General features: G+C 37.2%; 1 protein-coding gene across 1 annotated transcript in view; it reads right to left on the bottom strand.

The window, feature by feature from the left end:
• Positions 1-20,851, bottom strand: part of tusc3 (tumor suppressor candidate 3) — a 143,817-nt gene that overhangs the window by 59,411 nt on the left and 63,555 nt on the right. The window contains exons 2-3 of the mRNA XM_041785505.1: positions 20,090-20,259; positions 8,542-8,659 (exon numbers count right to left, since the gene is read on the bottom strand). Of these exons, the coding sequence (XP_041641439.1) occupies positions 8,542-8,659; positions 20,090-20,259 (288 nt within the window). The remainder of the gene's footprint in view (positions 1-8,541; positions 8,660-20,089; positions 20,260-20,851) is intronic.

The following is a 20,851-nucleotide window of genomic DNA, read 5'->3' as shown; positions in this document are numbered from 1 at the left end:
GTAAGAAACCAGAAAAAGGGCTTATAACTAATACTACTAAAAAAATGTGACAACAAAAAGAAAACCAGAATGAAAGAAGAAAATATTTAATAAATGAAGTTAAAATGCTTCCCAGCAGTGTCTAGCAAAACTGAAGTATTTAACGGGAAAATCAATGACAGAATATTCACGATATCAGAAGCATTTTTCCATCATCTTCTTCATTGGATAAATGGTTCTTAAATAAACCAAGACAGGGAGAAAAGAAGCACAAATAGTCTATTTCTATCTGAGAGCAGCTATTTAAAGTCTTAAGAGCATAAAGTGTAGAATAAAAGAGGACAATCAGGAACAAAGCTTCAGGTTTTTAATCTTCTTCTACATTTAGGTGGGGCTGTTTACAGACAGCTATTTTGCAACAGTTAAAGAGTTTTAACTTATGTTGTAACATCAGAGGAGGCACCAGGGATAAACACAGCAGACTGAAGTGTTTTGACTGAAAAATACTTTGAAATCAAACTATAAAGACATATAACATTTTGTAAAGAACGTCTATGAAAGAGTTTATTTTTAGTTTTAGATTCCTGGAGGAGCCAATATGTAGAGCTATTATTTGTGTCTGCCTGTTGGCCCCTGCCAAGACTTGATTAGATCATAATAACAGCTACAATGCTGTTACATATGGTGTATGACACTTGGTCAGGATGTTCTTATGTTTTATGATCAGGCAGGTTTTAGCTCAGTCATTGTTTTTTATCATAAGATTTTAATTAAAAGAGAAATAGGCTGTTTTAGTTTATGCAACTGAACAACCTCTGATTAAGAATTACTGCCAAGTCAATGTAACATGAAACCAAAACCTGTGAGGAGCACTAGTTTGCATCCTTGACCAAGCCCGCATCCTCTCTCTTATGCAAAGTTAAAAATTTCATGCGTAGTTTCAAAATCTAACTTGAAACTGTGTCGAAACTACGGCAGCAATCATGATTAAAACCAACAATTAGTGCACTATTTTTTTCTTTTTAATCACGATTAATCTCATGCTTCATTGATCCTTTCAGCATACTTTGGTTAAGCCACATCAGCATCTTCCTGCAGCCACAGTAAAGTAAAACATGTCCACCACTGCTCCTTAACGTCCCAATTGAATTTGAAAAACTTGAAAAGCTCAGCGGACAAGTCAAAGTCTTCTATACCTTGTGTAATCAAACATGTACCTTTTACTGCCCCCTTATTTCCTTTTCAGTTCATAACAACTTCCTTTCTCCATGGTTAAGTTTGTGTTATAATCTTCAATCTACAAATAAAAGCAGGTCTGTATCCAAACAAGAAGTCGATTACCCTTCATCACCCTTCTGGGCACAGAATGTTGAGTTGTTCTTGTATTGATTTACTGATTACCAGTAAGGAGGTTTTGGCACTACGTTTTTTATAATGATTATCTCAGGCAAAAATAACCTGTTACAGCTTCTTTAGTGAATGTTTATGGGTTTAGGTGTGTTAAGATGTTGTCTTTTGTACAAAGATTACCACTGGGATTCCTTTGCTCATGTTTCTGGTGGATTATTGTTGTTTTTGATGTTGAACACTTCTGCACCATGCATGAAGATATCCACTGAGTTTATTTTTATTTATGTTTATTTTTTATAAAGGATGGAATGATGAGTTTTATCAAAGGGCGATTACTAGCCCAGCATTCGTTTCTTTTCTCTGTGCCAGGAGACAACCTGATTTTGCCACAATTTCCTGGGGTAAGGCCCAAAATCTCAGATCTCCACTATCCTTTTTTTTCTTAAATCAGTACTATTGGTCACCCTTTACATCTGTTCTTTTACTCAACAAATTTTAAACCAATAAGGAAATTTAAATATGAAGCTGACAATGACCATTCAGTATATAAATATTTTCGTAAAATAATGAAGCATTTTCTTCATTCCCCGGAAAATGGTGATTTTGGAAATATTTTGTTGTGGCCCGACAGCAGTGAATTATTGAATGCAAGCTGGCAATACTTAAATACTTAAATGTACAATTAATTGATTTTTTCTTATCTGAAAGCTCTCCTTTGTGCCTTTTAATGTTCTCCATGCATTCGTAGCTCTTACAGAATATTTTCTAGTGAGCCCTGAACTTGGCTGACTTTCCATCATTACATCTCCATTGTTTAGTCTCTGAGGACGATATTGTCGTAAATGAAAAGAAGTGACTACTTTATAAAAACATTGATAACCTTTGAACCATAATTCATAGACACTCTTTTTTCTCTGAAAGTTGACTTTCTTGTCATTCATTTGCTAGCCTCAATGTCTCTGTAGCCCTAAAGAACGCAGCTAAAGCAAGCCCGGAACTTCAGTGACTTTTTGGGGTATCTACATATTGAATCCACGTCGTTAGATCTGATAGGCATCTTTTATCCAATATCAATCCATTTTCCATCACTTACTTCGGCTTTTTGCCCAGGGTATCACCATGTTGTTTACAGCAATGCATTGTGGAAGGGGCAGTCAACCAGTTGCGTCCCTACTGCATTGAGGAATGGCACAAATGAATCTAACTGCAAAAAAAGCATGTGGACTTTTTCTTTGTATATATGTAGATATTTTGAAAATCGTTAGTGACAGAATGTTTATTTTTTCTAGTGTCCCCAAGAGATGGGAGAACAAGTCTGTGCAAAGAAAAGGCTTAGTCACTATTATTAACTGTGTGTTAAAAATAAAAATCTCTGAGTTTCAAATTCCGATTTTTTTTCTTTTGTCTTTAGAGTCCTAAAACATTTTTAAAAATCAAGTGACATTACTGTAGTTGATATATTCTTAAAGCCCAGGTTGTCTTGGAAAAAAGGATGTATAGGGCTTGACTGTTCACCACAGGGTTGATGTTTTACAAGCTTTTTAAGACAAAAAGTCCAGACGAGACATGATGGTGAAAAAAAATAGCTGTGCTAATGTGTAAAAAACACAACACGAGTGTTCAAAATTCATGAAAAAAATTCACAAGAGAGTTAGAATATCAGCACTTTCCAAAATTTAAATTCAACTCGGAATTGGTGATAGTGATATAAAATTGGAAAAAAGTGTTAAATTTAATATTAAATAATAATTTACTTATTTGCTGTGTTGTTTGTGTTCAGCAAAGTCCATGCTTCGCTGCTCGATTAGTACCTATTATCTGATGCTGAATAGAGTTTGCATGTCTACTAGCTATAATATGGTATCTCAGCCTCATGTAAATAGTGTAAGACAGACTCACATCCTCAAGGCTCTCTGCCTGTCACTTGTTGATTTTACTGAGGAGTGTCTCCCATTGAACCAACTTAATTTGCTAAATGGTATACTCTATTTCTTTAAAATCACAGTCATGACCCTTGCAAGGGGGGAAAGCGGTTAAAAATAAGTGCCAACCTCTGCCTGTATGGTCTGTGTTGTTATGTATTTAAGTACATTCGAAACCGTGAAACTGAAGCAGCTGCTGCCAACAAACAACAAATGGGGATGAAATATCAATCACATTAGGTCTTGTGTGGCATTTGACAGTGGCAGCTACATGCATGTGCAGTGATGATATCACATATCAGAGTACTTTAGTCTGGTATATGAGCCACCCTGGGTATCTAACCCACAGCCAAATTTACTTATACAGTAGTTTTGACAGTATGTGGGCAGATAGACAGGAAGGCCACCTGATGATTTCATACAGGTTAATCTATTTGTGGAATTTGTTATAGACTTAAATCAGCCACAAACTGAGGATTTTTTTAGAGCTTTTTTTTTCTGTCATTCTGATACATTCAATGCACAAAATGTGCTTCCAAAAGGAGCTTCCCTTTCTGACCTTAAATTAAAGGAAACTGAATTAGAAGCAGTACTGACCTTCCTAAGATGTTTTTTCTAATATGCATCAATGCCTCCATTTGTAAGCGGTATGAGTACAGAGTGTTGTTTTCCTGGGTTGCTTTCAATTTGCTTGTCTTTGTTTGCTTGCTTTGTAGTCAGTCTGGACATGTCCCTCCGCGTGTTTGTATCAGCCCATGTATCACACTGAGTACTTTGGATATGTATATGTGTACATGTTTGTATTTTTCCTTTGAATATTTGTCCTTGTTTGCCTGTCTTCCACTTCAGGATGTTGTGACTCATTTCATTACATCTCCATTGTTTAGCTTACTGTGCATGTTTACTTTTTGCCTTTTTCACTTAGCTGTTCTGGAAGGTTATTTGCTAATCTACTGCCCACGTTCTGAGGCAACCTCTTTCTAATGGAAATCAGCCGGTGGGGAAATGGATCGACAAGCTGGGGGTGGGGGTGGGGGTGGGGTGGGTGGTAAAGAAGGAAGGAGAGGTTGGTAGGAGAAAGAGAGGAGAAAAATTCAAAGGATAAGAGAAAAGGTTGAAGGTGAATATGATATAATGGAAGTCAGAGCTGGCCAGGTTACAGAGGAGGGATGGAAGGAGCAGAGGTTGTGAACTGCTGTGGGCCACATGTGGCAGCAACTTGATTTCTCTGAACACTGGTTTGCCAAGATAAAAAAAAAAAGGGGGGGGGGGCACATGAAAATAGGAAGAGGTCACATTTGCAAGTCATTAATTTTCACCCAGAAAATTTTTCCTATAATGGCGCTGTTCTTTTACAGCTTTTTATTTTCCTTTTAACTCATAAGGATAACTTCACTACATGGTATTCATGGCTATTAACTTGGAAACGAAAATCATCTTCAGTATTTTTAAATTTATATTATACAGGTACATCTCAAAAAATTAGAATATCATGAAAAAGTTCAATATTTTTTGTCACTCTTTTCTGAACAAGAAACCCATATATTGTATAGACTTGTTACACAGAGTGAAATATTTCAAGCCTTTACTTCTTGAATTGTTGATGATTATGGCTTACAGATAAGAAAACCCAAAATTCAGTGTCTCAAAAAATTAGAATATTACATAAGATCAATTAAAAAAGGATGTTTTACACAGAAATGTCAGGCTTCTGAAAAGTATGTGTAGCAAGTCCATATAATATATGGGTTTCACTTTCAGAAAAGAGTGACAAAAAATATTGAACTTTTTCGTGATATTCTAATTTTTTGAGATGTACCTGTATTAGGGCTATCCATCATGATTAGTCACATGCTTTATTGTCCTGTTCAGCACACTTTGGTTAAGCTACTGCATTAGTGTCTCCCTACAGTCACTTAATGACTCCCCACATTGTCTTTTGGCTCATTTTTTAAGTAGCTAAATTACATGGTAAATATGACTGTCTCCAGCCAGTTCCTCTATAGACCAATCATACGGCTGATTTGTGGGCGCCCGCCATCTTGAGCAGCTGCCATTACTGAGGTGGAACTGCAGTGTCTACTACCACCTGCTGGCTGCTGACAGCAGCAGATATGTTTGGAATAAAAACGTTACAGAAGCACAAGGGAACCATAATCGGAGGGCTATGACTTCAGTTATATTTTACAAATGAAATATACTTTACCCATGTCTAATATCTATTTCAGAAATACAGTAAAAAGGTGAATTTAAACCCAGAGTTCACGCCAGACTCTCATAGCTGACGAACCTCCATAATTCCACTCATATACAACTAACGGAGTTAACCATTAAAAGCAGTAACAGACACAAACACAAACTCTGTGATCCAGTATCGTGTCAAGACAAGAGCCACATATTTCTGTACAAAACCTGACCTAGACCTTAATCCGAGCTGTCCATCCTGTTCTTACAGCCTGTCTAACGCAGATTACACATGATTGGAACTTGACAATGACTGAGAAAAGTCATTATTTCATTTATTTGCATTTAAGTCAAATGGAAAACATCATAAAGTGTGACCAGCTGTTCCTCACATATGCCATTTGTTATGTTTGACACATTAAACAACACGTAGCTTAACGTTAGCTCTCAGCTCTTGGATCATTAGCCACAATTAGCAGCTAACAACAGCCACATATCCTCCACAGAAAACACCAACAAATCATTGTACCAAACCGCTAACCAGCAGCAGAATAATGTCAGACACTGTGCTAAAACTCTGAATTTTAAATGAACTTTGTTGCTTACCTAATTGACGATATTGGTCCTCATAAGCTGATGAATTCAGCTGCAACCGCTGCCAGCTTACAACTTTAAAATCCAGCTATCTTTGTTGTTGAAATAGTTGAAGAAAAAAACCTCCACTGTTGATAGTTTAGTGCTGACCTTGCCTTGTTTATCCCTTCAGCAGCTGAAGTTAAGTGTTCACTGGTGTTAGCCTGGAGTAGTTAGCCCGTTAGCTCTGATCATGCTAACCAGCTTCATGTAAACGTCAGTGCTGTCCTCCACAACCAAAAACATCTGTTCCTTCCTGCGTGACTCAAAACCGTTTTACATACAGTCCCATATTTTTGAGAATTGGCCACAGGTAGATTTACCTACTCTCTGAAGTTCAGTACAGCTTTATCCCCAGGTCTAACCCAGTCTCCTCACTCAGCTGCTACTTCTTCATGTTTGTGTCGCTAAACTGTCTTCAGTCCTCCTTGTTTCTGCTTCATTATTCACTGCATCCTTGGCTGATTCAAAATCCTTCCATACTGCTGATTATCCTGCATAGAGTTTTGTCTGTCAACTCCCCACTAGTTGATCTCATGAATATTTAATTTGCCATGCACAGTTTACGTAGATAGATAAACCTGAGCACTGAGCAGGACAGAGTAGCCTACCTCTCCCACAAAATGTAGGTCATAGAAAAATGACTTCTAGTTTATATTAGGACTATTCAACCCTTAACTAATGCTTCTTTGGGAAATAAAATATGGAATATCTAATTATTTGCCATTTATTATGCAACTGGCTTATTTTCCAGCTGGACAGATTGGACGATCATATCTCTATCTGCTCGGCAGTTACGTGCCATAATGTCCGAAAAAACAGTGTCGGCTAACATAAACTCAGCTTACGTGAACAAGACTTAATGACATTATATTTAAATTAGTTAGCGTAATAATATAAAACTGTATGTAAATATGGACTAGCAAAAACATAGTTTTTAAAATAGTTGCTCATTACATAGACAATTTTTAAATCAGCTGTGAAATTCATATTTTGTGTACCACGGCCTCTAACTTATTGAGTAAAATCAAGTTGAATTTAATGCCATGGCATCATTAGAATGCATGGCTTAACTGGCGAGAGTCTACCGCAGTAATGGTGGCCCCTCAACTTCTGGTATTTCTCCGGATTTGTCTATAAAGAGGCCATGCTGAGAGCATCTTCTGTGGCTAGTGTACTTGCTATCAGCGTATACCTCATACAACCCACTTTAAAAAAGCAAACAAAAGATCAACCATTTCTTTACAGTGACATGTTGAGTGATGATGAGAAACTAGCATATGTGCGTGCCAACAAATATCAAGGTTAAGGAGTAAACTGTAAAATAACAGTGTTTAAGTTGGAGTATTAGGGTGCCTATGTCAAAATCCAGCCAGGGAGTTCAAATAAAAGTAGCATTTTGGCTAATTCTGGCATATCTGTGGAATTGTTGATGATTATGCACAGAGGTGTCAAGTAAGTAAAAATACTTTGTTACCTTACTTAAGTAGAAATTTTGGGTATCTATACTTTACTGGAGTCATTATTTTTTAGCCAACTTTTTGCTTCTACTCCTTACATTTTTAAGCAATTATCTGTACTTTCTACTCCTTACATTTTAAAAATAACCTTTTTACTCCTATTTCATTTGAGCTTGTCTTCATTCCAGCTTGTCATTGTTCAAAAATACACAAATACAAAACCCCAAAACGTATCCAGATAGATCGTGCCATCCAGATAGAGTGAATTTGATTGTGGGTGGATGAGAAGTATACACATAATACCATTCCTACACCCTATTGGTTTGTACGCGATCCATCCCACCTGCGCACATGACACAAATCACATCACACTCCAGCAAGGAAATAGAAGAGAGAGAACTCAAGCGAAATGTCCCAACCAAGCACTAGTGAGGGGGTTGGTAGCCAGGAAGACCAATACTTGTAGGCAACTAGTCATCATATCTTCCGCTCCATGAAACACATGTTAATGCTCAGTAGTACACATATATGGTTCTTGAATGTATTTGCATTGTACTAAAATGCATTCATTTTCAATGGGCATAAATGCAGCTGAAACAGGTGCATCCCAAATTTTTCAACATTAACATTTTAATATAACATTATAATCATTATAGCCTTTAGAAAAATGTTTTTTGGGGAGGTGGGGTAGTGCACTGTAGGCCCCTGTGGCGCGGCCTAAGCTTCTGCCCTTAATGGCATTTTTTTCCCCCTTACATTACTTTTACTTTCATACTTTAAGTAGTTTTGAAACCAATACTTTTACACTTTTACTTGAGTAAAAAGCTTGAGTTGATACTTCAACTTCTACAGAAGTCTTTTTAAACCCTAGTATCTATACTTCTACCTGAGTAATGAATGTGAATACTTTTGACACCTCTGATTATGCACTATCCCATCCCAATTAAACAAAAAAGCAAGCCTTGATGAGTAGTTCTACTGAAAATGGATAAAAGCCCTAAACATTTACTTACCTGCTGAAAAACATCAGCCCCCTCATCATAGTCGACTACAGTGAAGAAAAGCTTGTTGGAAAAAGCAGATGAGTAACGCCAGGAGTTTGCCAAGACTTGGTACTCCTCATTTGCCTGCCTGCAAGACAGCAAAAAGACAGATAAATGAAAAACAACAACCAATAATGAAGTAAAAATGTATAAACTGTAAATGGTGTTTGTAGTCCAAAGGGACTGCTGAGGGCTTTGTGGTAACTCCAGTAATATTCTGATAATAAAATATCCTTTCAGAATTATCTGGTTAATGGTAAGTTATTCTGCAGATATGACTGTAGATTTGACTTGCAAACTTAAAACACTGAAACATAATTTCTGACCGTTTTAGTCAAGGTTGTGTTGCACTTAACAACCTATCTTTGTATCATGGTTTGAAAACCCAGGAAAAGGTTATCAGAGTCAATAATCACACAGGAACAAAAACTGTACTAGCCACTAAATTTGTCCTGTTGACATTGATGCAATTTATTCCCCTCCACCTCTGAACACAAAGATTTTTTCAAACACTTCACTTTGCTTTCAATTTTCAGCTTGTTCCATTTATTGACCTGCTTTTTATTTTGAGAAATGCATTTTTTTTTTTTGCCAAGCCTTTTGTACTCTTCCTGCAAAAATGAAAAAGTGCTTTTATTCACAAAGAAATAAAATGGGGGTATACAAAAGGAGGACAATATCAACCTGCAGAGAGAAAAAAATACCACAAGTAGAAGGTAAAGATTTTTTTCACCATTATGGTTTTTATGACACTCTAATCTCATGTCATATTATTTTTATTTCCTATTAACTCAGCCAAATAAAGCTGTTACTCTGACCAGTCACGGTCAGCTGAGTCTATCGCCTCATCCTCCTACATGACAAGCAACAGCACTAAAGTGACACAGGCTCTCTTCTATTATCTAGCTCTCTCTCCCCCTCATGTTTTTTTTCTTCTTTACTTAAGCTGTACGTGTCTTTCCTCCTGCTAAACTTCACTTTGACATCATGTCAACTGCCTCTTGTGTTGGCTTTAATTAGTAAGAAATTGTCTGTCAGGATGTGTTATGTGCAGTGACGTTACATTGTTATCTTTCCAGCTAAAGTTAGGGTGTTCCCTTTGAAGTGTCACCAATTTAAAAAAAAGTCAGCAGACATGAAGTTGAAACTCAGGCCAGCAGACTGTCAGGGTTAACAGCCGTGCTCATGCCTGTCTCTGCACACCACTATGTTTGAATTGTTGATGTGTCAATAAAATATGTTTTTTAATCTCCCAGAAAATCAGTTACACCTTTTAATCGTTTATCTGTGTCTAATAATGAGAGGATCTTTTTTAATTTATAGGGCTTTCAGTTAGGGATGTGAATAGTTAACCCTTTCACTGGGAGGCAACTGTGTGCTAAGCAGGGAGAGTCTGTTGCCTCTCAACCAGAAGGTTGGGGAGTTCATCCTCCAGTCACATGTTGATGTGCCCCAACCCCGTATCAGTGGTGTGTAAATGTGTATGGTGAATGGACTTGAGCTTGTATAGCACTTTTCTAGTCATCTGACTACACAAAGCACTTTTACACAGCAGGCCATACCTCCCCATTCACACCATTTCACTCCACTTCACTTTTCATTTCACTCCACATTCATACACTATTAGCACGAGTTGCTATGGAGAACTGGCCATCAGAATTACCATTCAGATGCATCCATACACATTTATACACAACTGACAGAGCAGTGTGAGCAAATTGGGGTTAAGTGTGCTGCCCAAGGACACATCGACATGTGGCTGCAGCAGCTAGGGATCAGACCTACATCCTCTACCTACTGAGCCACAGTCACCCCGACTGTCAAACATAAATGTTTCCCAATTTCATCCTCACAATAAGAAATACAGGTTATGTAACACTGGCATTGGATCGGGATCAAAGGCACGATACTGAAGAGATGGGAAATTTAAAAGCATGTGCTGCAGCTCTGCAGTGTTCAATTAAAGCTGCCACTTGCCCTCTAGGCTTCATACCAATCACAACTAAAACAATAAACTGTTTAAAAAACATTTTTAATAAGTATACTTACTAACAATACAAATCATAAAGCCACGGGAATAAACTATGATGTTGAACCAAATTTCTTTCCAAACTGAGTTTTTAAGCCCTTTGTATGTGTTTTTAACAAAAGGAAACAGCAACATTGTATCCAAAATATATTATTTTATGTAAATATTAACATAAAATCCAAGGACACTGAAGATGGCTACATCTAATTATTGACATAAAGCCTTTCGTGTATACAAACATGTGTATGTCAGTAATTGCTAACCCTTTTCCCTTACTTTGCATTTAAAACAGCCATGACTTATACTTTCCTCATGCCTCAGTTTTTCCCCATACTCACTTCTGTCATCTTGAACTTCAGTTAATCATCAGGTTTAAAAATCTGTTCAAAGACAGTGTCATGTAAAACCCTCCAAAGCCAGTCAGTTTGTTTCCCATGTTATGTATATGAACATCCCAACCAACCAATAAAATATGACTTTTTTTTTTATTTTTAAAAGCTGTCTCACACAAATAAACCAACACAACAAGCTCGGTGTATTAATTATTAAATAATTACAAAACTAATTTAATCATTTATTTGTTTCAGTCTGGTAATGAGAAGGCTACAGACTGCTGTGAACTCCCATGTGAACAGTCTATTACAATGTTCCTATATTATTTATTTATTTATTTACAGTTTGTGTTGTCAAAGCTATATTGTTGACTGTTGTGTTTATTGTTTTTTTTTCCTTTGGATCATCATATCATTTTTTCTTGTTTTCTTCTAAATGATGTTTTTCTGTGTTTTACATAAAATTTCATCTAAACATCTATTTCCAATAAAGCTTATTCGTATACAAGTCTGTTGGGGCTGTGAAACTTGATACTTTCATTACTTTGTCCCTTTGTGTTTATGTTTATTTAAGTGTTGCTGTATGGCAAAACTTATGATCAAGATTATTATGATCTAGAATTTCAAATAATTAAATACATTCATCATTTTGCCCTTCAGAGCAATTACAATGATGTAAAAATTCTGCAAGTTTTGCATTTCTCAAGGTCTGCCTTGTCAACACTGAAGTGATTTCCAATGACTGAGGTCACTATTTCTGAACAACAGGTGCTTTTCTTACATCTTCTCCTAAGCCTCCTGCAGACTGTGTGTTTTAAGCAATCTGATAAGTTTCTTGCATGTTACACTGTGCGACATAAATCTTATACGACATCAAATTTGATGTGTGCAGACTGTACGATGACTACTCCCAGTATACACCACTGAATAGCAGGCTGCAACATACACCTATATGCAAGAAATAAATGTCATCAGTGTGCGTCATCCATCTACACTGCCGCGCTAAAAAATGAAGCAAAGCAACAAGAAAAGCTGTTGTAACTGTAGCATTCATTAGCTTATAAAAATATTTGAGATCAACATTTCCTTCCTTGTTGGAATCCCACAAATGTATTCTTTTAGGCATTGTCTCCATCCTAATGTTAACTTCTTTGTTTGATAGTGCCAGTGTTTATCATTACCCGATTTCTTCCTGCATTCCTATTGGTTGGTTAGTCAACGAAGGTCATAGCAGCTGTGAGATGGTCCTAAATTTCTGACTCTGTCGGAATTTTATACCAGGCTATCTTTAGTCACAAGACCAAGACAACAGCTGTCTGTCAAAATGTCTCAGTGCAAAACACGAACACCATTTTAGAGCCACGGCCAAAGATGTCGCCATGATCTGTCATATTTCGTCCAGGACAGCCCAAAACCACATAATGTATACCAGGCTTTACTCTTTAAACTAATTAGAGTGCCTGCCATGGTTTCCTCCACACTTAAGTTAAATAAGCCCAGTTCATAGTGCTAGAAACTAATGGCATGTCAATTCTTCCTCTGTGATTACACATCCATACAATTATTGTAAAGAGAGCTACCAGTCTCCAAGCAACAGTGAACAAAATCACACCAATGTGAGGCAATTTCACCTTTCAGAAACTAGCTTAAAGCTGCCCAGAAACTTAAATTAAGACATTTACAGGAACAACTTTCCAAAGAAAGAATACAGAAGCTGCCCAGTATGAAAATATTATGTTTTTATCAAGTGTTAAAGCTGAGCGTTATCTGAACCGAAAACTTTCTCCTTTGCTTTAATATATTGTGCTCATTATTTTTTGTTGCATTTATTAAGTGTATGGGCTTCATCTTTCTTTTTGTCTTGCTGCTGTCTTTCCCTTTCCCCCAACTAGTGTTAATTTTTCAGACAAAAAAAATGTTCATCAACACCCTTTTTTTTCCCATGAGAAAGACTAGGCAGTAGTCGTCTCTCAAAGCAAAGGAAGAATCTTGGAACAGCAGTTTTTAAAGGATATGTCATAGGGGTGTGCAATAGGACAATCTCAGATCATGAGGAAATAAAATGTATTGGGGATCTGCTAAAGTTGTTTAATCATAGAGTCATCTGTTACTTTTAGCTCTTTGCTCCCTCTCCCCTTCTGTTTCCCAGCGCAGCGGGGATTCACGCTTCAGATGAAAGTGAAACTTAAGGCTTGGTCCTTGAGAAGATTTCTGTCTTATACGGAGCTGTGGCGTGGTTTTCTAAACCATCAGTGTGCAAAACACATTGATTTGCACAATATGAACAAAGTTTATGAACATTTTTTGAGAAACTCCAAAGACAGCATCCTAGACTGTCCTCTGAGGTTTTACTTTACATTGTTTTCCCAAATTATTTACAAGCCTTTCCACCTGACAGGTAAATGTCAGGATAACGGAATCACGAGTGACACTTTATTATAACTGCATCTTTTTACAAAGGGAGGCGGCAATGCCCGTGAGGTCCCGACATTGATCATTATTAGTAAATGTTTGAAACAGTATAATCATTGATTTACATGAATTTCGTTAGCCAACATTCATGGTACTGCAGCATCTCAGTCTACATATCCTCCTCTCTCCTCTGTTGTGAGCAGCAGCAGGTATGAGTGTGACAGGTAGACTACTTCACCGTTCATCACAGCCTAATTCACCGCTGTAACTTAACTTTTTCACGACCCTTAAAAAAAAAAAAAAAAAATCAAGTTTGTGTTAAAATAACATACAGTCACTACTTCACTGCACAACCACATGTCTCAAAAAAATCATCAAATTCTGGGATATACTTATATTTTCTTACTTTGGCAGTCTGTAAACAAGACTGAAGTAACTGCAATATAAAATGCATATGAACAGCCTACTTGTTTAAAGCTTCAGCTGTAGTAATTCTACTTATAGTCCACATGCTTTGAAATGAAAATCAAGGTGTTAAAAGGTGCCTGACAAACACTAATGTTTAAAGGAGAACTACACACTACAAAAGAGGGCACAAAAAATGTAGCAATTTGTTTTATTAAATAGATCAGAATGCAGGAAAATAAAAGTTTGAAACTTGAATATGTTGTGGGAGAAGACCTCCAGATTCTCTTACCTGATTGTGCCAACTATGAAATTTTAAAATATATATATACATATATTTTGAAAGAGCTAATGCATTGGCTAACAGGTTGGACAAATTTGTCTTAAAAATTGAATTAATAAAAATCCTGATAAAATTGAGATTGTGATCTGGCCATAAAAAATTTGTGACAAAGATTTTTTCCATATTGCCCACTCCTACTGCATCATAAACTGCCATCAGAAGACTGTTTCAATGTCGGGGAACCTTAAAAATTCATCAAAGGACTAAGTCCTTCAAACAGAGAAATATTAAGGATGCACATATGTATCCCTCACTCACAAGAATTACCCACAATCCAATGTGCATCATCAATGCACTTTTAAATGCAAGTATTGAGCCCTTTCACTATAAATATGTTATTGTCATAATTTTATGGCATCAAAGTAAAGCTGTAAGGGTAAAAGAAGCATTATACAATGTGATTATACCATATGATTATGTTGTATGGTTATTATACATCATGCGATGATATGGTAGCATATTAGATATTTATTTTACTTTCTGGTAAACTAAATTGGCTCAACTGAAATGTCTTGACTAAGCTGTCATCTACTTAAACTAGACTAAAACTCTCAAGAGTGAAAATGACTAAATTGTGGCTTAAAATAACAGCATTTTAGTCTTAAGTCTAAAGCTATATTTAAAAAAGCTGCCAAAATCAACACTGCCCTGCACTGACATGATATGCATAAACAGGCCACCTGCATCTGTCTCTGACCAACACCATTATTTTGGCTCATTTTCTGCCGCTTCATCATTCATATATCACAGTGAATTGGGTACATATCACCCACTGAGCTTTAAAGTTGAGGGAAGATAAAAAGCACAGTGTCATTGTTGAGTGGAATTAACCTAGCCTCTCATCTGAAGAAGGTAGCACTTAGTCAAAAGCCCAGTGGGTAGTGTGAAAGCAGGACAAAGCCTGAGAGTGACAGAGAAGGACACAGGTGATCAGCTGTCTTTTTTTACAGCCTTATAATCCTCTCAACACAGATGCTGGGGTCACTATCTAACATCCATCTCTCTCTTTAACTCTCTGTATCGCTGTCTTTTCCTAATGATGTGATGCTATCACTAATGTTAATGAAGAGACTGCCTGGGGAAAGGGAGAGAGACAGAGGAGGAGCAAACAACAGAGAGAGGAGAAGAAAACAGATGATAAAGACGGGGAATATAAATAGTGGAATACAATTAAATGAGGAAAGAATGACGTTAATGAATGCATCTAACAATGTAACAGAAACAAGTAGTTGAGACTTTTGCTGTGTTGCTGTTCTGGTGTGTGGTTGTGTGCATGCTCCTGTGTGTAATTGTGAGAAGATTTATGATCATGAATCTTGACGACCTGATGGGACTCTACCCACCCTTAACATGAAAACATCACACACAGGGCTGCTGGTGGCCCCAATATGTTTTCTGTGGTGTGCTGCTCATCAATACTTCAAATCCAAGTTCTGGATAAAATAAGAAGAGATGGCAAGGCAATATGGGGATATTAACCTTACAAATACAGAGAAAATATCAACACAGATGTCTGTCATATGAACAAAAGTGCCCAAAGTTTATCAAGTATTCGTCGTCTCCTCCACAGATGAAAATTATGTATTTATTTGAAGGTTTTTTGTTAGGGACAGATACAGTATACAAAGAAAACTGAGAACAGCCATCCCATGCAAGTAGTGATAGTGAATGCTGATTTGCAACACCAGTCCCTTGAAGGGCTTTAATGAGAATAAAAAGCTAAAACAGGAAACAAGATGCTCTGAGATAAAATAGCTAACAGCTAACATATAAAGGTATAAATCACACATTTCATCATGATACTATATTGAGTCTTTGGACAGCAATATATTTCCAATATCACAATGCCACGATGTGATTTCAATTCCATTCAATAGCTTAAGATTGCAACTGGACGACATTATTATGGTAACAACATAACAACTGCAGCACACATCCATCAGCTCTCATGGACAGTAGGCTAATCTTTACTTTTTGAAATCTGAGCTATTACCGTCCTTATCATTAGACACGTAATGCAATGAAGACAATTTGCATGGAAAGGGGTGTTTTCCCCAAATAAATGCATGAGCTCAGCACTGTAACTTAAAACAGCCTGTGCACAATGTGCAAGTATTGAAATATAACCCGAATAATAACAGCCACATTGGGCATTCAAGTACTTGAAACACTTGTACCTATCACTACTACTTGATATTGTAATCCTAAAAAGTGTAGTTGCCATAAGAAGATTTACAATATCATTTAAGAGGATACTAACTGAGCCTGTGGTTGTCTAAGACTTGATGAAAATGTGTCAGTTCCTAGTGTTTCACAAAAAGATATGCAACAAAAGGAGAGAGAGAGGTTAATAAGAATTTAAAAAGAGGGGGAAGAAAGAGAAGGAACTTTTAGTGTTCTGCTATGACTAATAAATAAGTCATCTCATCAAGTGACTACTGAAGTAGAAGAGTGGCTGATTAGAGTAACAAGGTCAGGATGGAGAAGGTCAGTGTTTATTTCATCAACATGCTGAACTTCCCCTGAGACATCAGGACACGGGTCAACTACTCGCTTAAATCTACATGGATAGAGCAGTCAAGAATACTTTAAGACCAGCCTGCAGAACATAGACCATGCATGCAAATGTATTAGTGTTGTTGATACAGAGTTAAACTGATGAAGCCTACGTTACTCAAATAAAAGTACAAACCAAAGAGAGACAGATTGGGCAACAGATACATTATTAGAGGCCTGTTGCCACTAACTTCTATTTTCCTCCAATCAACTTCAACCATAATGGCAGGAGAGAGACAAGTCTGATTGTCCTCTCCATGGTACAATTTTTAGGACTAAAGCTCTCGCCTATGCAGGACACAATCCCATTGTGTCTGTCTGGTTTTGTGTGATTTCATGGTGAAATTTACTTGAACAAAAGTGATTTCAAACAGACACCACCAAAAGAAGCCAGAGTGCAGTCAGCCAAAAACTGGAAAATCAGGAAGTGGTGGTAAGAACTCCTCTGAAACTAAGGTTGTGGATGCTGCCACAGCAGGAGACAAGTACCAAACAGGTTAGGGGACACAGGCCTCGGTCCTCCCTACTACTTAATGATAGCAAATAAAAAAATAAAATATATGACAAACATTTGGAAAAAAAAACACTTAACTAATTAGTTGAGAGAAAGGTGAGCTTTATGTCTGACCTTGGTGTGTGCAATCCAAATTGAAGTTCTGGCCATCTCCATGGTAATTTGAGGCTAAGTGTTTTCAAAATAACACTGATTTATAGGAAAATTAAAACAAAGCTTTTTATCTTATGACCAAAGTTTGTTACAAATGTATATATTCTCCATAGTCCTGTACTTTCAACCAGTTGTTGCTGGTATGGTTTCATTCTGTTTGAAGGTAAACAAAAAAGTTATTTAGATAATCTGGTATTCAGATTAGGGATGAGGCGATTATACAGTGTCGCAGCTAACCAAGGTACAAAAAGTCATGGTTAATTAGTCCTAAAGGCTCCACAACACTGTATGTTTGTGTTCTCATTCGTGGAACGTTATTTTCGTACAAGCTGCACAGAAACAAAATAATATGTCACCAGCTGGGTGCTTCAGCAGCTCGGCTGCCTGTTAGCACAATAGCTTCTCAAGCTATACTTCATTAGCTTTACTAAGGCAGAGGAGCCAAGCAGCAAACGTTTGTATCTTTTGAAGAAATGAGTGAAAACGCAGGGATTACAGCATCCAAACACCATCCAGCACTGCATGTCAACACATAGTAACAGAAGGATGGTAAAACAATGAAAGTTAGTCAATCAAACATCTACTTATTCAGGAGTTGATTGTAAATATGCCACTTCCAGTCAGCAGTGTTGTGTTTACAGTTTAGTGTTAAACAAACTGCAGTAAAGAGTCAATGAAAGACTTCAGTCCTCTGCAAAGCATCAAACAGTGACTGTTATCCTTGCTACCTCCTGTCTGTGTATCTACTTATACCATTGTATGTAAAAGATAATAAATTTAACATCAGGAACAGATGATGTAACTAGAAAAGCACTCAGAGAGCGCAGACCTCCACCATTAGCCCTATCTCCCAATAGTGAAGAATCCTTTAAAAAATTCCTGGATCCGTCCCCATGTGCCCCCCACCACAGCATTCGCCGATTACTCCCTCCCCAGGGGCTGGAAACACAGTGAGACAAAGCATTGGCTTCGCTACTGGTGGACTGTCATGGCGGAAGCATTGCCTGCCGGTGCCAACAGATGCACTGACAGTCTCACCCATGGTCTCACCAGACGACTGGAAGTCATGGCAGAGGGTGAATATTCCTCTGTTCCTCCCAGAATTGTGAGTATTCTCGCTACAATTCGCTGTCTTTCTCTCTGTTACGCTCCGACTCGTCTCCTCGACCAGGCGTGTGTCTTTCAAACTCTATAAACTCCAAAACTTTGAATAGAAACACCCACAAACGCTGCTGGGATTGAAGTTACTCATGTCCGCCATCTCCTGGTGTGAAGTGGGAACAGCGCAGACCTCCGCCATCAGCCCTATCTCCCAATAGTAAAGAATCCTTTAAAAAATTCCTGGATCCAGACAGTGATCTGGATCACTCCCAAAATCTAATTAGTTCTTATTCCATGTCTGAAATTTCCTGAAAATTTCATCAAAATCCATCCATAACTTTTTGAGTTATATTGCTAACAAACAACAAACCAACAAACAAACTAACTAACAAACCCTGCCGATCACATAACCTCCTTGGCCGAGGTAATAATTGTAATTCACTGATCAATAAAACTGCATGACACATGTTCTCATTTTTATTAAATTTCAACTTTTTTGAAGCCTAAAATGTATAACTAATCTATGAAGGGATTAAGACCTCATGTAGGTTAGATCAGTTATTAAAAATGGGCATGGTGGATGATGACAGTAAAATTTAAGTTTTTTACCAGTCAATTAAGTTGATCACTGTCCTTTATTAGTTATTATTATATATATATTATATGTTATTGTTTGAAAATGAGTGATAGACTTTTTTTATTTATATTTATTGTTTGTACTGGATTATTTGATCATTGTGTTATTTCTGTTTCAAACAAGTTATTAATAACGATAAAATAAAATTCTATGTCATATTTACTTGATTTTATGGATTTTAGAAATAAATAAAAAATATTTGTGAAAATTGTGAAAGCATGATTATATCTCTGACAATAACTGTGGTGTTAAAATTAATAATTGTTGCATCCCTAAATCCAGATTTAAAAAGATGGCACCCAGAAAACACAGTCTCAAAAGAATTGCACTGGCTGCACTGACAAATGCTGAGTCCCTTTCAGCACCATGGACAGAGCTATCCATGGTAGTGAAAAAACAGGCCTGTTAGGGTTTTTTGATTCAGACAGGAAAAAATATACAACATAAAAGTTAAAATCTCATTGTTCATGAAGTATCTGAACTTTTGAGCCTGCTTGCTCTGCACATGATTCTGCTGCAACATGCTGAGAGACTGAGTTTGTAAATAAAAATCTGATATACAGCTTGCTATAGGTTTCTTGAAGAATCTCCTTGAGCATTAAATACTACATGAACACATATGCATGTAAGCAAGTCTTGTTTGTAGAATTCCTTCATTCCACTTTGATACAGCTGGCTGGAGTCTTTCTGATCCAATGTCAAAGTGACTCGCCGGTTGTTCTGATGGAATTCTGTTTTCTTGTTTGCTGAGGTAGACAAGCCTGTCTCTGTGTGTTGAGGGATGGTGAATGTAATATATATCAGATATATTCTCAGACTTGTTTGTTCTCTTTCTTGTTAGAGAGAGATTTGGAGCCCACACACTTCTCCAGTGTAGGTGAACTCTGTAGGTGCACTGAGTAAACTTAGAGGAGAGCAGAGAGAAGGATAGGGGAATGTCTGTTCAGGTCAGGGGGCAGCTGTGCCAGACAGTGACCTACACTGGGTGTATTGGTCTTGTGTGTAGTACACAGTAGTTGTGTTTATGTGTTCGTACCTGCAGACAGAACACTGCCTCTGAGGCTGCAGGGCAGTGAACATGACGATGACTGAGTAGTTCCTGGGTGGGGCCTTGACAAAGCGACGGAACTTGTCCCCATTCATCCGGACGACTGAACGGCGTGAAGACCACTCCATCATCTGGTCAACTTTCTCTGACAGCAGATTCTGAACACACAGACAATGAAAATGGCAGAGAGGACAAAGCATTCCTTTAGGATTCTGGGATATAAACACAACTGTTATTTTTGAGTCCATCAATGTGAAAGAACATAAGATAAATTCAGTTCTGAATGACTGTGCTTTATTACAATTTGAAGACAAACACTAGAGTTCATGAATCAGCAAAGAGACCGTTTTTTTACACTAAAAAAAATGAACTAGAGGAATTGTTCACCTTAATAATATTTGTTATTTTCAGGTTACTTAAAATACATCTTTTGTTAGGTTTAAATATTATTTTTTATTAAAGTCAATGTAAATTTTTTACTTGTTCCCTTTAAACTACCTTTATGTGTTTGGTTGACATAAAGCATTTAAGTTACCTCAAAGAGGGCTGTAGTACTTCTAAAAAACAGTTGGTGGCAGTAGTGAAAAAGAGAAACCCATCACTGCCAAAGAAAAAGACGTTTGAATTGATGACAACTGCACAGGTGCACAGCTGCTCCGTTGTAGTTCACCTTCATAGCTTCAAATTTTGGCGGACTATCTGACTATCTTTGAGCTAAAAGAGGTAAGAGAAAGCTTCTCTAAACCTGAG

The sequence above is a fragment of the Cheilinus undulatus genome, linkage group 4 (assembly GCF_018320785.1).
Source record: "Cheilinus undulatus linkage group 4, ASM1832078v1, whole genome shotgun sequence".
Classification (NCBI taxonomy): Eukaryota; Metazoa; Chordata; class Actinopteri; order Labriformes; family Labridae; genus Cheilinus; species Cheilinus undulatus.
This window is presented reverse-complemented; position numbering and strand designations above follow the sequence as displayed.